General features: G+C 43.6%; 2 protein-coding genes across 2 annotated transcripts; one reads left to right on the top strand and one right to left on the bottom strand.

The window, feature by feature from the left end:
- Positions 1–1,503: 1,503 nt before the first annotated feature.
- pip5kl1 (phosphatidylinositol-4-phosphate 5-kinase-like 1) lies at positions 1,504–10,926 on the top strand. Its single transcript, XM_062554150.1, has 10 exons — positions 1,504–1,727; positions 3,275–3,469; positions 5,228–5,278; positions 5,363–5,517; positions 5,720–5,844; positions 5,961–5,995; positions 6,075–6,130; positions 6,615–6,727; positions 8,220–8,382; positions 9,711–10,926. Exons 1-10 carry the CDS (start codon positions 1,713–1,715, stop codon positions 9,979–9,981), a joined length of 1,179 nt encoding a protein of 392 aa, XP_062410134.1. The 5' UTR covers positions 1,504–1,712; the 3' UTR covers positions 9,982–10,926.
- A 3,303-nt stretch (positions 10,927–14,229) lies between these two features.
- LOC134101221 (macrophage mannose receptor 1-like) lies at positions 14,230–18,122 on the bottom strand. Its single transcript, XM_062554817.1, has 5 exons — positions 18,101–18,122; positions 17,486–17,866; positions 15,728–16,075; positions 14,514–14,524; positions 14,230–14,361 (listed from the first exon to the last, which is right to left on the bottom strand). Exons 1-5 carry the CDS (start codon positions 18,120–18,122, stop codon positions 14,230–14,232), a joined length of 894 nt encoding a protein of 297 aa, XP_062410801.1.
- Positions 18,123–18,844: the final 722 nt, after the last annotated feature.

The raw sequence follows: 18,844 nt of genomic DNA, 5'->3' as shown, positions 1-18,844 counted from the left end.
GTTGAAGTGGGGACTGATTTGTAATGTAACTGTTACATGATGTTAAGTGAATACTGAAGATCAGGACATGAGGGAAAGAAAACCATATACTGGGTTATTTTTAAGCTCTTCATATAGAGAGAAAATGAGGAGCCTAGAGCATATTTTCCACAGCCCTGTGAATTGTAATAAATTTGTTCAACACTGAAGTCTTTTGTTCAGTATTGTTTTGAGTGAGACGAAGTAATGGTCTTTTGAAACTGTAGGATTGTATTTGAGAATGGCATTGTCATTTTTTTTTTCATGTAAAAATTACGAATAATAATTTGCAACCAATAGTATTAGCTATGGGGTTACATGCCTGTACAACATCAACCAGTTACAGTACTAGCCGATAGCATAGCATATACAGTGAGGAGCACATGTATTTGATACCATGCTAAAACAGGAATATAAAATCATCATTTGACAATTGATCTTAATGCCTTAATTTAAAAAATGAGTAAAAATCAAACCGCCAAGGACACCAATTTTCTTTGTGATTGAAGAATGTATCGTAAATAGATAAATGTTTTCCTTAAATGCTAGGGGAAGGAAGTATTTGACCCCCTATGTAACCCTATGGGAATTTAACACATAGGGTTAACATAGGGGCAGGCAGATTTTTATTTTTAAAGACCAGCTATTTCATGGATCTAGGATATTATGCATCCCGATAAATTTCCCTTGGCCTTTGGAATTAAAATAGCCCCACATCATCACATACCCTTGACCATAGCTAGAGATTGGCATGGTGCTTTTTCCAGTAGGCCTATTAGCCTGTTTGATTTGCATTGAGCTCAATGAGCATCAAACAGGCTAATAGGCCTACTGCAAAAAGCACCATGCCAATCTCTCGCTATGGTGAAAGGTATGTAATGACGTGGGGCTATTTTAATTCCAACGGCCAAGGGAACTTTATCAGGATGCATAATAACCTGAATCCATGAAATAGCTGGCCTTAAAAAATAAAAATCTGCCTGCCCCAATGTTAACCCTATGTGTTAAATTCCCATAGGGTTACATTGGGGGTCAAATACTTCCTTCCCCCTAGCATTTAGGAAGAACATTTATTTATTTACGAAACATTCTTCATTCACAAAGAATGAAGGGGTAGTTAGCGGTTTTATTTTTACTCAATTTTTGAATTAAGACATTAAGATCAATTGTCAAATGATGATTTTATATTCCTCTTTTTAGTCAACTTTAGCATGGTATCAAATACATGTTCTCCTCACTGTAACTTGGCCCAATGAACTACTGTGTTGGTACAGTATTTCAGCCAGGATTGCTAAGCCTTTGACACTACCTCTTTCTGACGCATGCAATACAGTTCGTTTCCAAATTGCAAGATTTGACTGGCACAGGGACAGCCTCGCGTGTGTTGCCGAGAAGCAATGTTGTTTACATGAGAATTTCGTAATACAGTTCTCCCTTTGAGTAATGGTTAGTCGACTACACTTTTTACGCAAGATCGTTTGTCGTTCTCTGGCGAACGTGACAGAGGCAGAGTTCTGTGCCATTTGTGGTGGGGCGCTGCATCCTGCTCACAAAGGGATGAGGCGAGGGATCGACTGGGCGGACACGCATCCATTGACAGATCGCAATGTCAACTGAGGATGGAAAGAATGCGCTGATGCCCCGAACCACGCAGCGGATCAGCGGAGTTACGAACTGAATCAGCGGAGACGAAAATGAGCCACACGGAGGTGTGTAGCCTGTCCATTTGATCATTTGTTTGATTCGTTCTATTAGAAATGCATATACTGTATAGTGGTTTTGAATCGTTCAGCCGTGGAAGCGCTGGGTTCCGCAACATTTAAATCCAGTTATAGGCGTTCGAGTAATTATTGCTTGTCGGCAATCGGCAAACGTAGGTAGATCAGGAGGCTCTTTATTGGAAAGACGCGCTTTGGAGTAACTTTCTATAGCGTTAGATGGTTGAATGTTTCCTCTAACAGTATGACTGGGCATTTGAACAGTCGTAGCTGGAGCCTAGATTACAGTATGACAAGTTTGTTTCTGTGTCATTCCATGCGGTGGCTACTCAGCTCACGTCCCTCCTCAGACCAGCTGACTTATCACTGCGGACATCCGAACGCTTGTGTAATAACATTCGGCCAAGTGGTACCCTACTTGCAATAGCCTAAAGTAGCCTAACTTTTATGTCATAAAGCCTACAATTTCTTCAAAGCAGGAAAGGGTCAATTCGTCTCTCTGTTGTGGAGACACAGACAAGGCATCCATAGGCTACTGAAAACACACTCTCCTCTATACTGCTTGTTGACAGGGAGATAGAGCAGGTTATTCCATAGTAACTAATCAGAAGCCACAGGAACCATGGAGTCCATGCATTGTTAAGATGGGAAAGCTGTTGCCAAGGGATGCATTAAAACCCAATAGAAAGTACTGAAATCTGTGTGCAGAACTGTGATGAGCCAGGCAATAAAGCCTCATTAGTCAGAGAAATCTACTGCATTAGTAATATCTAAATGGATTAAATCTACTGCATTAGGGAATATCTAAATGGATGCTGCCCATTGATTGCTTACATTGGAGGCAGATTGCAGACAACATGAAAAAAGAAAAATCAATGGCACGCCAATGAAGCCTCCATTTTCTGTGGCCTTCCCAGCAAGCACAGCAGTGTTGAGTTTGTATCGCTCCCACTTTTCCAACACAGCCGAATAACTGTTGCTTGGCGAGCTTCCCTTGATCAGTAGGCCAACTGCTCATTAGCATGGCAGGTCTCCCCACAGGGGTAATTAGCCAACGCTGTAAGGTGTCCTGTCAGAATGGCACTCAAAGGGACGCTCAGAACGAAATGGATCTTTTAAGATCATTTAGGAAACTGTTTTTGATTTGTGTGCAGCTTAAGTAGAATGTGTGTGTACTGTGTGTGTGTGTGTGTGTGTGTGTGTGTGTGTGTGTGTATGTGGGTGTGGATGAGTGTGTGTTGTGTGTTTGAGATTCTCTCTGTGTGTGTGTCTGTGTGTGTGTGTGTGTGTGTGTGTGTGTGTGTGTGTGGGTGTGGGTGTGGATGAATGAGTGTGTGTTGTGTGTTTGAGATTCTCTGTGTGTGTGTGTGTCTGTGTGTGTGTGTGTGTGTGTGTGTGTATGTGTGGACGTGTGTGTATGTGGGTGAGTGCGTGTTGTGTGTTTGAGAGTGTGTGTGTGTGTGTGTGTGTGTGTGTGTGTGTGTGTGCGCGCGCGTGTGTGTGTGTGTGTGTGTGTGTGCGGTGCGCGTCTGTGTTAGATGGAGATGTCCGGCGCAGGGCAGCCTCGGCGGTCGCGCACGGTGAAGAGGCGGAGGTGGGGCGGTCTGCGGCAGCAGTGGAAGCTGCTGGGCCTCTTCGAGATCGACCAGCAGCACGAGTTCTACTCACTCACCTGCATGATGAAGGAAGGCCTGTCCGCCGCCATCCAGAACTCCATAGACAACCCACTTCCTGTGAGTACAGCGCACAACTGGCTTTATTTAACTGGGATTATGCAAAAGCACCATCATTTGCAAGTAAAAGAGATATACACGAGTCATCTTTTAGTTATAGGCAGTTTGTAAACATTGTTCCAGGATAAACTTTTAGAGTAAAGATGTAAAAAGACCAGTTGCGTCACTCAACCACAAACACTTTATTTAATATTGTTTGACCCAAAATACTTGTGGTTGTGGTACACGAGGATGGCAACTGCCAGTTGAGTTGACACATTGCAAGTTCCCTTGTACTGCAAAACTGTGTCATTCAGGAAATAGTCACTTCATTTTTCTAGATGCTCAGTCATCATAGGGTGTTTTCGTATTGCATGTGCATTTCATAACCCACAAAAAACCAAGCTGTAAACAGCTCGCTTTGACCATCTAGCCATTTTGCCATTAGTTCTACCCTCCCCCCAAACAATTCACCTTTCTTTAGATCGGCACATAAAGCCACCGCAGCCTGCTGCACTCAAGTGTCCTCCCGCTGTGGCAGATGTCTGCTCTTAATGATGTGCAGGACAGAGTGACCAAACAGGCATGTGAGATGATGAGCGAGGTAAGGTCAAGAGGACCGTAGTCAGGAGGAGTGGGACGATCAAATGCAACATCCATACATCTATTATTAGACTTAAAGGGAGCTCTGCATTGAAAGCGCTGCAGTAATGAGTCCCCGCTGTCCTCTGAGATGCTGTTAGGGGTGTTGTTGTGGTAGCCTGCCGCCTTATTGAGCTCTGATGAGAGACAATGGTCCCCATAGAGAGTGACTGCTCCTCCACCACCTCCCCCGACATGGCCTGCCTTTGTGCGGGCTGTTTGGACAGAGCAGGGCCAGGCTGTGTCACAAACAAGGCCGCCGTTCTCACAAAGGATGGAAGTGTTGAGCCCACTGTCCTCACTGTAGGCGCGGTTCATGTCCCAGCTGCCGGGGGAAAGAGAGAGCTATGAGCAAAACACAGTCGAGCTGCAATGTTATCAGTGGGTGAGATGGCAGGGTGTGTCGCTATTTGTTCTTGGAGTATGATTTGGTTTGTCTCAAGGGAAATGATTTGTCAGTATAGAGATTTGGCTCAGGGCTACAGAAGAATGTGACGGACACCGAACCTATAAAAGCTGAACTGTGGCTCTTTTGTGATAGTGACAGAGAGAGGTCACGGGGTAGTTACTCAGTCAGACACACACACACACACACACACACACACCATGTACACATGTGAGTGGCAGTCCTGTGACCATAGATGGAGCGCCAGAGCTAGTTGACTCAGCAGTTCAACAAATGGGAGCACAAGTCTGTTTTTCACTACAGCTACTCTCAGTGGAGTTGCTCTCTTACAAATAAATCTTACATCTCTCTCTCTCTATCACACCCACACACACACACACACACACACACACACACACACACACACACACACACACACAAGCAAAGACACACTGTATGTAGAGATACAGTAATAGTGAATTAACTGTTCACAGTGAAAATATCTTTAAATGGTTCTGTGTGTCTCTCTTAGTCTGCTTGGAGGTATTCAATACCCTTATAGAGAGTACTTTTGAGCATTGACTGGTTCAAAGAATGTTGTTGCAGCTAGAAGGTTAGAAATTCAGTTGAGGGCTCATTTTTGAACACGAGAAAACATGTTTTTCTGTGAACATTGATGTTTTGCAGTCAAGTTGTAGTAATCAAATTATGTCAAAATGTCCAATCTACTTTACAATTCCTCTCTGCTATAGGAGGAACTGTCTAACGATGATTTCAGGATGGAGGTCACTCAGATTCATAAGGTATTTTAATTATTCGATTGCACGCTTTAAACATAAGAATGAAGTTGATTTCACAAATGGTCCTCGCTATAAATTTCTGTGTAGGACTTTCGAATGGAGTCGTTTGCAGGGCCCGTGTTTGCCAGCTTGCGTCGCTCTCTGGGAATGACAGAGAAAGAGTATCAGCACTCATTGTCGTCTGAAGGCCACTACCTGCAGTTTATCAGCAACTCCAAAAGCAAAGCAGACTTCTTCCTCACGTGAGTTACTGTTACTGTAACAGTGGTACAGTATGACGTGGTGCTGCTCATTCTTAATGCTGACTCAGGCCTGTTTCTCTCTCTCACACACACACACACACACACACACACACACACACACACACACATACAAAAAGACACAGACACACACAAAAACACAGGTATCCCTGCTTCCCTCACTTTGTGACTTTGTTACGTACAGAAATGATAAACGGTTCTTCCTGAAGACACAAAACAAAAGGGAAGTTCGGTTCCTGCTGTCTAACCTAAAAATCTACATGGAGCATCTGGAAAAATATCCTCATTCCCTTCTGGTTAAATTCCTAGGTGAGAAACTCTTACATACATATATTGTATGCAGTCAGTTCTTCTTTTCGTCCAAAATATTGAGAAATCTCTTGCTTCAAGGCCTGTGGTGGTAACTCTGTTTAATTCATTTGAAGGTGTTCATCGAATCAAAATTCCCCAGCAGAGGAAGGTACATGTTCCTTTAACCTTCTTCCCTTTAATTACGTTCAATCAGCCCCCCAATTCATAGCTGTGATCTGTCTTTTCAGAAATACTTCATTGTAATGCAGAGTGTTTTTTACCCAGATGAGAGAATAGATGCCAGGTAAGCTGAACCTCGAACTTTAATGCTTTTATAATGCCATATCTTCTAAACCGCAACTGCATGGTAATATTTGAGAGTATTTTGGTATTTTCCTAAAGGCATGCACAATGGATGTTATATATTATGTTGTGCTAACAGTAGGTAGCCTTTAGTATTTAGGAAAAGGTTAAAGAGCTGAATTAAGATATGTACTCAAACATTCTCTCCTATATGCGAACAGTACACTATGTACAGCAATGTACTGTATGACAAAACATCTGCTATTCTGTTCACTGCAAACACAGCTCTATAACCTTCAGCATGGCAATAAAGTAAAGTACCAAACGTAGATGTAGATGTTAACTGTCTGGTTTTCACATCAGGGATGCAGGTCTTTTATATCCCATGACATGTGGCAGTTTTGGAAAATATAATATGCTTTCAGGAGCAAGGAAGTTGCTTGGCTTGCATGTGCTGACTGAGTTGACCCTGAGTGTTTTGGCAGGTACGATATTAAGGGCTGTCAGGTGAGTCGCTGGACAGAGCCTGCACCGGAGGGGAGTCAGGTCATTGTGGTGCTGAAAGATCTCAATTTTGAAGGGCAGTTCATCACACTAGGTAAATAAAACAAGCGAGCATGACATTTTATGGTAAAATGGAAAAGTAGCATCCTCTTTGACACAGTGTCCCGAGAACCCCCAAATAAAGTAAAAGTGTGGACTTAATGTGAGGAAGCGCTTTGTAATGTATGTACACTACCAGTCAAAAGTTTGGACACACACATACTCATAGTTTTTTTTGTTGTTGTTTACTGTTTCCTACCTTGTGTTCCACCATAGTTTGTCTTCAGTTTTTCTCTATAAGTTCTCTATACATACACTTTATTGCCAAAAGTATTTGCTCACCTGCCTTGATTCACATATGAGCTTTAGTCTCCTCATCCAACATCAGTGTGTGACCTTACAAATGCGCTTCTGAAAGAATGGTCAAATATTCCCATAAACACATTCCTGAACTTTGTGGAAAGCCTTCCCAGAAGAGTTCAAGCCGTTATAGCTGGGTGGACCAATGTCATATTAAACCTGTGGATTAAAATGGGATGTGACTGATCATATGTGAGTCAAGGCAGGTGAGCTAATACTTTTGGCAATATAGTGTATAGCCTATACATGTTTCATATTTTATATTCTTCAACATTTACCTTTATGAATGACTTTATACTTTTGGCATCAATTGAATTGTGTGGAAGAAAAACAGCCACAAAGTGCTCAAAAGGTATGGGAATTCCTTCAAGACTGTTGGAGACCCATTTTAGGTGACTACTGTATGTCAAGTTGGCTGAGACTGAGCAAAAGGTGTCTACTCTACCGTACTATATGTAAATTGAGAGTCAATTAAAACTTTGCTTACTACAATGCTTGTACATTGATGCTGGTACTGTACATCATTTCACATGTGCTATCTGTGCTACATAACTTTCTGCATTGTTCTACTCTGCTGGTGTGTCCAAACATTTGACTGGTATTAGAATCTTTTAGGCAAGGTGTTTTACAAATTCATATTTCAGTAAGAATTTTTAGGCTGGGTATTATAATAATCTAGACTCCCACATCAACATTCAACTGGTTCTCCTACACATTTGTTGAAACTGTGAGAAGGCTGTTCTGTGTTGACCTGGAGCGAGTGGCCACATGAGCGTGATGAGCGTGATGAGCGTGATTTGGGGCAGCCGTGGTGTACTGGTTAGCGCATCGGGCTTGTAACCGGAGGGTTGCCGGTTCGATCCCCGACCAGTCCACCACGGCTGAAGTGCCCTTGAGCAAGGCACCTAACCCCTCACTGCTCCCCGAGCGCCGCTGGTTGGGCAGGCAGCTCACTGCTTTGGGTTGTGTGATTCACCTCACTGTGTGTTCACTGTGTGCCGTGTGTTCACTAATTCGGTTAAATTGGGTTAAATGCAGAGAACTGAATTTCCCTCACGGGATCAAAAAAAATAAAAAAAAAATAATAATAATTATTAATTAATTAATTAATTATTAATTAATTATTATTAATGTGTGTGATGTGTGTGTGGTGTGTGTGTGTGTGGTGTGTGTGTGTGTGTGTCCAGACCAGCAGCGGCCCTGGCTGCTGCGGCAGGTGGAGATAGACACGGCGTTCCTCCAGACGCTCAACGTGCTGGACTACAGTCTGCTGCTGGCCCACCAGCCCCTGCACCAGGACGAGCGGCACCAGAGCCTGTCCTTCGCCACACTCATCATGCGCACCAAGAAGTGAGTAACCACCACCCACAACTCACATCCTGAAAAGGAAAAGGAGCATGAATGTCCCCGTACTGCAACTGTATTGTGTATATTAGCGGGTTTAACATAAATTTTAATTTAAAACTTTTGAAATGGAAATGTAAAAACGTTCTGGGCTTACTCTTAGTGGAATGTACATGATTGGAATGTTTTTCTGTGCTTGAGGAGTCACCCTTCAAATGACCTGTTCCTGAATCATTCAGGAATATGCAGGGACCATTGGTGGGGTGTTATTTTAGTCCTACTTAAGTCATACTACATCACTACAAATACAAATCGTGGAAAAGTTCACTCGACTTCTGCTTTCAGGTCTATTTCAGCCCTCACTGCAAAGGGGCGAGCCATCAGGCATGTAGAAAACTGAAATGAATAGCAAACATACTAATACTCTAGCCAGTTCATGATACATATCTAAGCCAAAATAAAGTTACAACTAAACCATTATCATTAACCCAAGTTAACTCATGGTTACATTCCCGTCGTCCATTCATCTATCTATCAATCTATCTATTGTAATTCCAACTTGAAAATACCACCATCTTGTGGCTGGAACTACATTTACACTTAATAAATTACACAGATAAATTACAACATTTATTGTAAATGTTTGACTTGATGTTTGCATACAGAGTGAGAAAATGTCAATACCAAAGTGAATTATCTGGAGCAGACGCTAGAACATACAGAGCTACCAACTCTAATATTCACCAAGCAATACTACCAGTTGCAGAACTGCTACCCTCACACTGTTAAGGGGCATTCACATACGTCGCTACTCGCACATCGCTCCTCGCTTCGGTTAACTGTCAATCATCTCTATTCTACATTCTGATTTGGTACTCGCTTCACTCGCATCGCTGGAAGTTAAAATTATTTTAACTTCGTACCCGCCCACATCGCATCGCTAGTCCTCGCATCGCCTGTCCTGGCCACATTCAGCTAGAACACATTCACTTTACATTGACAGTTCTCGCTCAGAGATGGGCGAGTAGCGACGTATGTGAATGCCCCTTTAGCCTTTGTTAGGAGAACTGCGGCGTCACTCCGTATCTTTGCCTCTCCAGGTCCATGATCACCAGCTCCAGTCCCACGCACACGGCAACGGCCCCCTCCGTGCCAGGAGCCGTGCCAGAGGAGGAGTCCACCATTCTGGTGTCGCAGACGGACTGTGGGATGCAGGAGTGCCAGGTGGTGGAGACGCATGGAGGCCGCTGTGAGCGGGAGGAGGAGGAGGAAGAGGAGGAGGAGGAGGAGGAGGAGGAGAAAGTCAGCGGCGTGCAGGGAGAGCTGTGCGGGAGAGGGGCACGCACAGGTTCGGCTGAGCTGAGAGACTTCCAGGCCCAGAACCGCAGACTGCTCCCCAACTTCAAAAACCCGCTGCACGTCATCGACGGGCCGGAGCAGCGCTACTTCATCGGCATCATTGACATTTTCACCGTGTACGGTTTCAAGAAGAGGCTGGAGCACTGGTGGAAGAGACTCAGGCACCCGGGGCAGACCTTCTCCACCGTCAGCCCTCCTGCCTACTGCACGCGCCTGTGCCACTGGGTGCAGGACCACACCAAGTAGAGGGGCGCTGCGCAGACGCAGACGCAGACGCAGACGCATAGGATCATAGTCTTGAAAGCCAGACTTCTGTCAGTCGACATAACGTTTCGCTGTCACTGTAACTTACCGTAGCCGACTTGAACGGAGGGGGCCTAAATTCTTACATGCAGAACCAACCAACCAACAGGATGTGGCTTTTGCATGACACATACTGTATTCCAAAATTCTATTTCTCAATTTTAGCGATTATGTCTTGTTTTATTCGGTCGGCTGATTGCTGTAGCTATTTACCTTGCAAAACGCTCCCTGGCTCACTGATAAAGACAGAGCGCGCGTGTCTTTTCCAAGAGATGCATATTCCACAATATGCTTATTATATTATATGCAGTTTGCACTGTGGATAGCCAGCGGCAGAACAGCTGAAGGAGCCCAGCAGCTTTTCCAGCTTTGTGAGCAATATGCACCAGACTGCTTGCTGACGCTGTGTGAGGAGGGCCTCCGAGGCCGGGGTCCGCCGACACACACACACCACCCAGGGAACGCAAGAGAGATCCCCCTGGGGTCTGCGGACACACACACACCACCCAGGGAAAGCAAGAGAGATCCCCCTGGGGTCTGCCGACACACACCACCCAGGGAAAGCAAGAGAGATCCCCCTGGGGTCTGCCGACACACACCACCCAGGGAAAGCAAGAGAGATCCCCCCTGGATGCAGACTGAAGCCAGGAAGGAAATGGGCAGAGACATCAAATGGGGATCTTGTCACATTTGTGTGAGCACTCCAACGATGCAGTTGTTTTTCATGTTTTACATGCTTCTGTTGTCCAATGCAAAGAAGTACCTTGAATTTGTGTATTTTTTAACATATTATCATGAATTTACAATAAATACTGATTATGAGGTGGTGCTTAAAACACAAAATCACATATTTGTTCATCTCTCCTTCAACAGAGTGATGCAGTAAGAATAACTACCCATTTTCTGAAGGGTGTGCAAAAACAATATTGCTCCCCTCTTTCCACACACACAAACAACCAAAGAACATTTAAATGACAAACAAATAAAGTAAAAACAAAAGGCCAATAATCTCCACTATTAATGTTTTTTAATTTGTCTTTTTTTTTTTTAAGTTGATGAAGTTTTGATATTTGGTGCATTGTTTAAATTGTTCAATCGGCGCTGAGTTTAAACGGTTATCATAACGTCCTTCTTCCATTTCTTGCGCACAAGGATACAGCTGATACACCTAGAGATTGGCATGCTGTTTTTTGTTTTTGTTTTTTTTCCCCCAGTTTGTCATTAGCTGGTTTGATTTGCATTGAGCTCAATGAGCATCAAACAGGCTAACTGGAAAAAGCACTATGCCCATCTCTAGGTATGGTGAAGGGTGTGTGATGATGTGGGGCTATTTTAATTCCACAGGCCAAGGGAACTTTATCAGGATGCACAGGCTGTGTCTGAATCATAAGTATGCATGCTGGGCAGAGTGCATTTTCCGGAAGTTAAGTTACGTCAGAATAGACTGTCCGAAAGTCAAGCGCTCTCAGATGGGTGGTTTGGCGTGATTTCCAAGCGTGCATCGATGCATCTTTTTTGGCCTCAGATATCCCATAATCCATTGCGCAGCGCAGGTCAAGCTCCACACGTCATGCAAATCGTCAAGCAACATGATCTGGATCCATGAAATAGCTGGCCTTTATATAAAATAAAATAAAAACATGTAAAAAAATCATCCTGCCTCTATGAGAATGTCAAATATCCCCCTGTATTTTAAGGAAGAACATTTATTTATTGGCAGATGCTATTTGCACCCGGGTGCAAATAATGAACATTATCTCCCTCAACAATGGAATTCTCTTCTCTGATTGGCTGATGGGGTGGCCATTAACTTCGTATAACCTGCTACCTTTGAAGTAGTTCCCGTAACACACTTTAATATTAATTCGCCAAACTCGTTGCGAAGTTTAAATGAACTGTCACGTAGCATCCAAGCTGAAATACAGACGTGCAGAACCTTAGTAACATTGTAGCATATGACGGAGGTGGATTGTAGCTAGTTGGATGCCATGTAGGCTATAAAAGTAGCGATCTTTCAAAGTTAAAGTTAATCAGAATCCTGGGAAATGCCCGCTTGACAACGGCAGAGATAGAACTAACGACTGGCTTTTGGCCGTAGCAACCAGCCATTTAGAACTAACGACTGGCTTTTGGCCATAGCAACTATCCATTTAGAACTAGTAACGGCAGTTTTGTCCTGCAAGTAGAAAGTTGATATGTGGCGGAAAGTAGTCCCACAGTCAAGACAGTTTTAGCGATGTTAACGGACGCAACGGTGGAATAAAACTATGTTCTAAATATACAGGTTATGAATACAAACGGGAGATAAGCGGGATAACGGCCTTCGAGGTCGACCGGTTCGATGGAAATAATGGCACGGCGGAGGTAACTCCGTCTCCGTGCTTCGCACGTCGCCGGAGTTCTAGACCTCCACCTAGCCATTATTTCCATCGAACCGGTCACCTCGTCGGCCGTTATCCCTTACTTACTATTCACACCTGGGTGTAAATGGTGTATAATCAACAATACTATTTACACCAGGGTGTCTATAATCAACAATACTATTTACACCCGGTTGCAAATAATCAACATTACTATTCACACCAGTACGCACGCTGGGCAGAGTGTGTAAGATCTTTGTAGATCAATATCTGTGTAACTAATTGTTGCAAAACTACAGCCCTTTGGCATTTCAAGTCATTTCAAGTATCATGGTGAACAATCCTTTTTGTTAAACTTGCAACATTGTAAGCTCTTTTGGTATTTCACACACATTACTGAAACTATGTAAATAGAGGCATATTTTCCTGTTGAATTAAAAATTCCAATCAGATCAGACGTATCTTGTGCAAAGCTCTGAAAATGGCTATAAGATCATTATGTGAAAAGACATGATGTCCGAATGACATGATTTGATGTCAACTCAACGTACAGTATGTACTCCCAATCATCCGTAAATTGACCTGAAGTGCATTTTACTCCGGATCATCCCTTTAAGCTACTGTACAGTAATGAATGAACCTCAGACTCAATTGCAGCAACCAAGTTATTTAATGTAGTTTAAGATAGAAGTTACAGGTCCAATAAATAATCCAATAGCAAGATCAAAAGGGTCGTCAAAAAACAGGCAAAAAGGTGGAAAACAATAAGTTCAGAGTTCCAGTGGCGATTCTAGAGATTTATAACAAGGGTGGCCCTAGTGGGGCACTGGTTAATTCAAGGGTGCCATCTAGATAAACATACTCTCACATCAATTTTTTTTGTAATTGGACAAAATGTCAAATCCAGTTTTCAGCTCATTTTCAGCTCTGATCAACCTGTTCAGGAATTAGGCCATTTGAGCAAAAGTGGAGGTGTGAAATGTTTTTTTGCCAGTGGTTCTTAACTGGTCTAGTTTTGGAATCCATAAGTTCACATGTTCATAAAGTTGTGACCAACTATGTATTTAGCGTTCAGGCCAACGAATGTGGTGAGGTAGCCTACATGGTAAGACACAAAAAGTGCCTGGCCTTCTTGTTTGGTTTTTAAACACAAGTTTTTAAAACAAATCCAATGAACATTTGATACATTGGAACCAAAAGACAAAACTGATAAGAGTTTACAGCAGGATTGGCCGGTTACAGTAATGGAGTTATGAAAATGAATGAATGTAATGCAGTGGTTCTCAAAGTGTGAGGTGGGCACCACTAGTGGGGAATTGACTTGAACAGTGGAGGGCAATAAACAGCAGGACTTTTTTGTTATCTTTAATAAAGCATCTCTTTTTTCATTTCATAGACCATAGATTCAAAATCAAATATCCACACACAAACATAGGAGTCGTCAACATATGACTTAGAATAACATCTACTTTCCCAGCTGTTGTCCCTAGCCAGATCGTAAAAGGCACCCTAAAATGCAAAAGTTGATCAAAAATACAGTAGACCAAGACGGGAAATGAAAGGAGGAGCCAAAATGGTTCCTTCTTTCAGGTGGACGTGTTTATAACTATTTGAGTTGAAGTGATTATGTTGGGGTGTCCTTATGGTGGACACAAAGGAAGTGACGCAGAACACAAATGATTAAGCAGGATTATTACAGGTGAGACTTTTTTGTGTGTTTGAAAGTACAAACTAGATGTGCTGAGCTCTATTTACTGCCCTGTGTGTGCCGTCAGTGTGTACATCTCCCAGTTTACACACTTCATACGTCACATGAACAACAGCAGAGTGTTTAGAGCTCAGTTCTCTTCCTCCCCTCTTCTTTCTTCTCCTCCTTCTCTTTGAAGATCTTTCCATCCGGTTGTGTCATCCAGGTCAGTTTGGCGTCTGCTGGCATCCCACTGTCCCTCAGTCTCTGCTTAATCTGGAGAACAGAACCCAAGTCATTGAGAAGCACCTCTCACCAAGGACTGTCACACGTTCCCAGCACAGACTCACTTGTAGGGGTCTGGACTCACCTGCTGTAGGAAGGCCTGCTGCACGGCAGGGTCATGGATGTTCACATGTGATCTTCACCTCTTTGGAGTCTGCACAGAGCAAACACATGCACAGATTATTTGGATTAATAAGGAAGACACTAAGGGTGTGTTTGCACTTAGAGTTAATGATTTAAAACTGTTTTGTGGACAGCTAAGACACATCAACATTTACACAGGTATCCAACATGCACAGCCAGAGACGTAGCTGACCACTTGAGTTTAGATTCCGTAACTATGAGACTTGGAGAAGGTCCAAGGACGAGCTCATAACACGGCAGCATATCTCACAGCTCCAGTGTAGCCATTTAGTTTCACTTTCACTGCTGTCAACACATTTGCCCTCTATTGTTCAAACCAAGCAAATACATTTCCATACAGATTCTCTCACCCACAATCACAAAAGGTGTTTTCATGACTTGGAGTTAACTTCAATATTTTCTGCCATATCAAACGGTTTGCCTTAAGGAGCACCTTATCTGATTGCAGTTTTTAACAATATGCTAAAACACATTTTTTCCCCTTATGCCTCACTGATCAATTGCTGATATGAACTTTCACTGTTCAGCAGCCTGTTTGCACTCTGAACTACCTATTAGGTTTGAAACATTTGAAACAAGTGCTATCAGTTCTGAGTGGTTATGTTGAACTCATGTCATTTGTGCATTTTTTGCTACTTGTGATTATTCTGCACCACAGCGCAAAATTGTGTTTAATACATGAAAACTGTTTATGGTTTTGCCAAAATAGTGATCGATTCAATAAGTGTGCGCAGGCAGCTGAGCATGAGCGGTGATTTATCGGTTGTGAAATTGGACGCTGTATGTTGTCTGTATCATTCCACTTACCACTGACTGTCATTTCAGTGCACGGCACACTCTCATTATTGGGCTGTCCATTACTCTTATATTCTGTAAGGGAGCATGAACAACACACACACACACACACACACACACACACACAATTAGGTGAAGTTAAAGCAACCCAATGTAATATACGGTATACTGTATACGGCTGATATTTAATGCAATATTTACATAAGAATACAGATGCCATGATCAGCAACCATTCATCCAATGATACAAAGGCACATTCTATTTACTGATCTAATATCAGTTTAAAAGGTTAAATGAAAAAGCAATGGAGATCCCTTTTGCAATTATGTAATCACATAATGTAGATAGATAGATAGATAGATACTTTATTGATCCCCAAGGGGAAATTCAAGATGTATGTAATGTAATGAAGACTCACCCTCAGTGGTGCAGATGAAGTTGAGTTGGTCGGCCTCAGTCAGGTCGCTTACCCACTGCCCCCCTCTAGACTCCACTGCCCCGAGTCTGTGTTGGTCAGACCCCACCTGCTCGTACCCTGGGGCCCAGTTGCTGTAGGAGACGTTCTGTCCAGAGACCCAGTACCAGCCCAGGCTGTAGCAGTGGAGCAGGCCCACCCACACGTGAGCAGTGGAGGCTCCTTTAGCCCGCTCACTCACCCAGCGCTGGACCCGCTCAGACGTCACAGACACCAGGTCCACATGGTGCTCTCGGCAGTACTGCAGCGCCTCTCTCCAGTTCTTATTCTCACGGACCAGAACCAGGTTGTCTGGAGGGTGAATACAGGGAGAGAATACTGATTCCTGCTCATTGCTGGAGTCCTTCTAAGATTCTCATTTCATCTGCAGTATTTTAATGTGCTGAGTGGCCACATGTGACAGAGACAGTACCATCACAGAGAGGACCACCATTAGGAACTAGTACCACCATTACAGAGACAGCACCATCACAGAGAGGACCACCATTAGGAACTAGTACCACCATTACAGAGACAGCACCATCACAGAGAGGACCACCATTAGGAGCTAGTACCACCATTACAGAGACAGCACCATCCCAGAGAGGAACACCATTAGGAACTAGTACCACCATTACAGAGACAGCACCATCACAGAGAGGACCACCATTAGGAACTAGTATCACCAATACAGAGACAGCACCATCACAGAGAGGACCACCATTAGGAACTAGTACCACCATTACAGAGACAAATCCACTAAGCCCTGAGATAGCAGGCCCACTCCACCATCTTTAGGTCATCAGTACATCTGCTGATGATGATGCTGTTGTCTGGGACTGAACCCCCATCAAGCAGAGAGAAGGAGACAGAGACTCACCTTCATAGCAGATGAAGTGACTCCCATCACCACAGTCTGCGTCTTTCCACTGACCCCTGTGTGTAATTTCAGTGCACTTATTATCAGGTTCTCCAGCGCCCCAGTGGCGGAATGAGGAACTGCTGCCATCTGACCACTCCCAGGCATCTCTGAACAGGCCAATCCAGTACGCAGCTCTGCTGTTTGCTATGACTCTCTTTATCTGGTCGTTCTCTGTCTGATTCCTTACACTGGCCAGGTCTGTGTGGTTCTCTCTGCAGTATCTCTGAGCATCTGCCCAGGTCTTCTCCTCAGTAACCAGCACATAGGGATGTGTGGAGTTTCCCCCTGTGGTAATGCATGGGTCATGGTTAACTGGGAATCAGCACAGCTTTACAGTCTGAACTAGTGTGAGTGAGACTAACTGTTTAGTTGTACAGTGTGGCTTCCTGTATTCATGAGTGAGTCTGAACTAATGTTGGGGTGGCAGTGGCTCAGTAGACTCGGTAGAGGAGTCGTCCAGTAACTGGAAGGTTGCTGGTTGGAGCCCAACTCCTCCTGACTCTGTTCAAGTGTCCTTGAGCAAGACGCCCCAGTGCTCCCAATGAGCAGGTCGGCACATTGCATGGCAGCCTCCGCCATCGGTGTGTGAATGGGTGAATGTGAGGCATGATAATGTAAAGAGCTTTGGGTGCTTGCAGAAGAGGAAAAAAGCGCTTTATAAATGCAGTCCAGTTACCATTTACCAATGTCTGTGTACATGAGGTCATTACACACTGATTTGTAGATCTGCACAGTTTGGATGCATGTGTTGCTGAGTGAATGAATAATCTTGATCTGAATGAAAGAAGTTAGATTCTCACCATCATAGCAGATGAAGGGATGACTGACGCTACACCAGTAATCATACCATTTTCCATCACGCCGCATAAACCCACATTCTTCTCCACCTCCATCTGGTTGGCCTGTAGCCCAGCTCCTGAACTCTGTTTCATTCTCTCTGTAGAAATGCCTGTCAGCCAGAGACCACTGCCACTTAGGACTGCTTCCCTTCTTCAGCCCAATCCAAGCATTTACACCTGCTTCATGGATCATGCTCTGCACCTTCTCATTCTCTGTCATGTCATCTATGGTGGCGAGGTCAGTGAACTCCTCTCTGCAGTACTGCTGAGCTTCTGTCCAGTTCTTCTGTTCCTCCACCACATGGAACTGACGTGGCACAGAGAAGGACAGACTGCCCAGACCTGAGAGGGGAGAGGGGAACACACACACACACACACACACACACACACACACAAGCTTTATTTTCTCGTTCCATACACATATAAAAACACACACACACACACACACACACACATATATATATATATATACATGTATATATATATATATATATATATATATATATATATATATATATATATATATACACACACACACACACACACACACACACACACAAACACACACACACTGACCTGAGACCAGCAGTGTTGTCATTAGGAGTAGAGTCATTACTGTAGGGCCTGAAGAGAGAAGATAATTTAGAAAGACTGAAAACACTGGAACACATTTTACACACTCTGTTTGGTGTTTCTGTCAGAATCGAACACTGTTTCATGTGTCTGTCAGAAATCACTGCTAATGTGTTGAATCTTTACCGGGTTTAACAGTAAAAACGTATGTTTTTCCGTGAAATTAGTTCACTATATGAAACTGTAGACTGTATACCGTCGAATTATGCGAACATGTGATATTCAACATTTTAACCTGGAAGTTTATTATGACCGCCGCTAGCGTAGCTAGCGAAGCGGTCATATAGTTGTTGTCAAAGTTTTTTTTTTTTTTTTTTTTTTTTATTCTTTTTTCCCGTCATTTTTCGTCAACGATTCCCGAGACACCGTAACACCGGAGCGCATGAAACTTGGTGGGCATATAGCCCCAGTAGAGTTCTATGGAAAATTTTCGTTTCGTCCCCGGGGGTCACTCCACCCCCGCGCTGCCCCCGCCCGAAGCCCAAAAATGACAGTTTTTCCTACATAACTACCTGAACCGTGGCACCGAGGATGACAAAATGTTTATGGTATGTTGTTCTCTAGAGCTTGCATCAACTTAGCTTATAACCAGTCATTTGTGATTTGCCCCCCCATCGTAAAAATTGAAAATGCAATGTAATATTGCTTTAATTGCCCCTATCTTCAGATGAGATGTTATGAACTGCA

The sequence above is a fragment of the Sardina pilchardus genome, chromosome 14 (genome assembly GCF_963854185.1).
Source record: "Sardina pilchardus chromosome 14, fSarPil1.1, whole genome shotgun sequence".
Lineage (NCBI taxonomy): Eukaryota > Metazoa > Chordata > Actinopteri > Clupeiformes > Clupeidae > Sardina > Sardina pilchardus.
The sequence above is the reverse complement of the archived record's forward strand: the minus strand, read 5'-3'. Positions and strand labels throughout refer to the sequence as shown.

Bases quoted from the DNA above. Each gene is read 5' to 3' on its own strand.
- pip5kl1 (XM_062554150.1), top strand. The intron at 3,470-5,227 runs GTGAGTACAGCG...TCTCTGCTATAG, and splicing joins CCATAGACAACCCACTTCCT to GAGGAACTGTCTAACGATGA. The intron at 5,518-5,719 runs GTGAGTTACTGT...TGTTACGTACAG, and splicing joins AAAGCAGACTTCTTCCTCAC to AAATGATAAACGGTTCTTCC.
- LOC134101221 (XM_062554817.1), bottom strand. From the start codon at position 18,122: ATGACAACACTGCTGGTCTCAG. The intron at 17,867-18,100 runs GTCAGTGTGTGT...CTCCCCTCTCAG, and splicing joins GACAACACTGCTGGTCTCAG to GTCTGGGCAGTCTGTCCTTC. The intron at 16,076-17,485 runs GTGAGAATCTAA...TTCACCCTCCAG, and splicing joins TCCCTTCATCTGCTATGATG to ACAACCTGGTTCTGGTCCGT.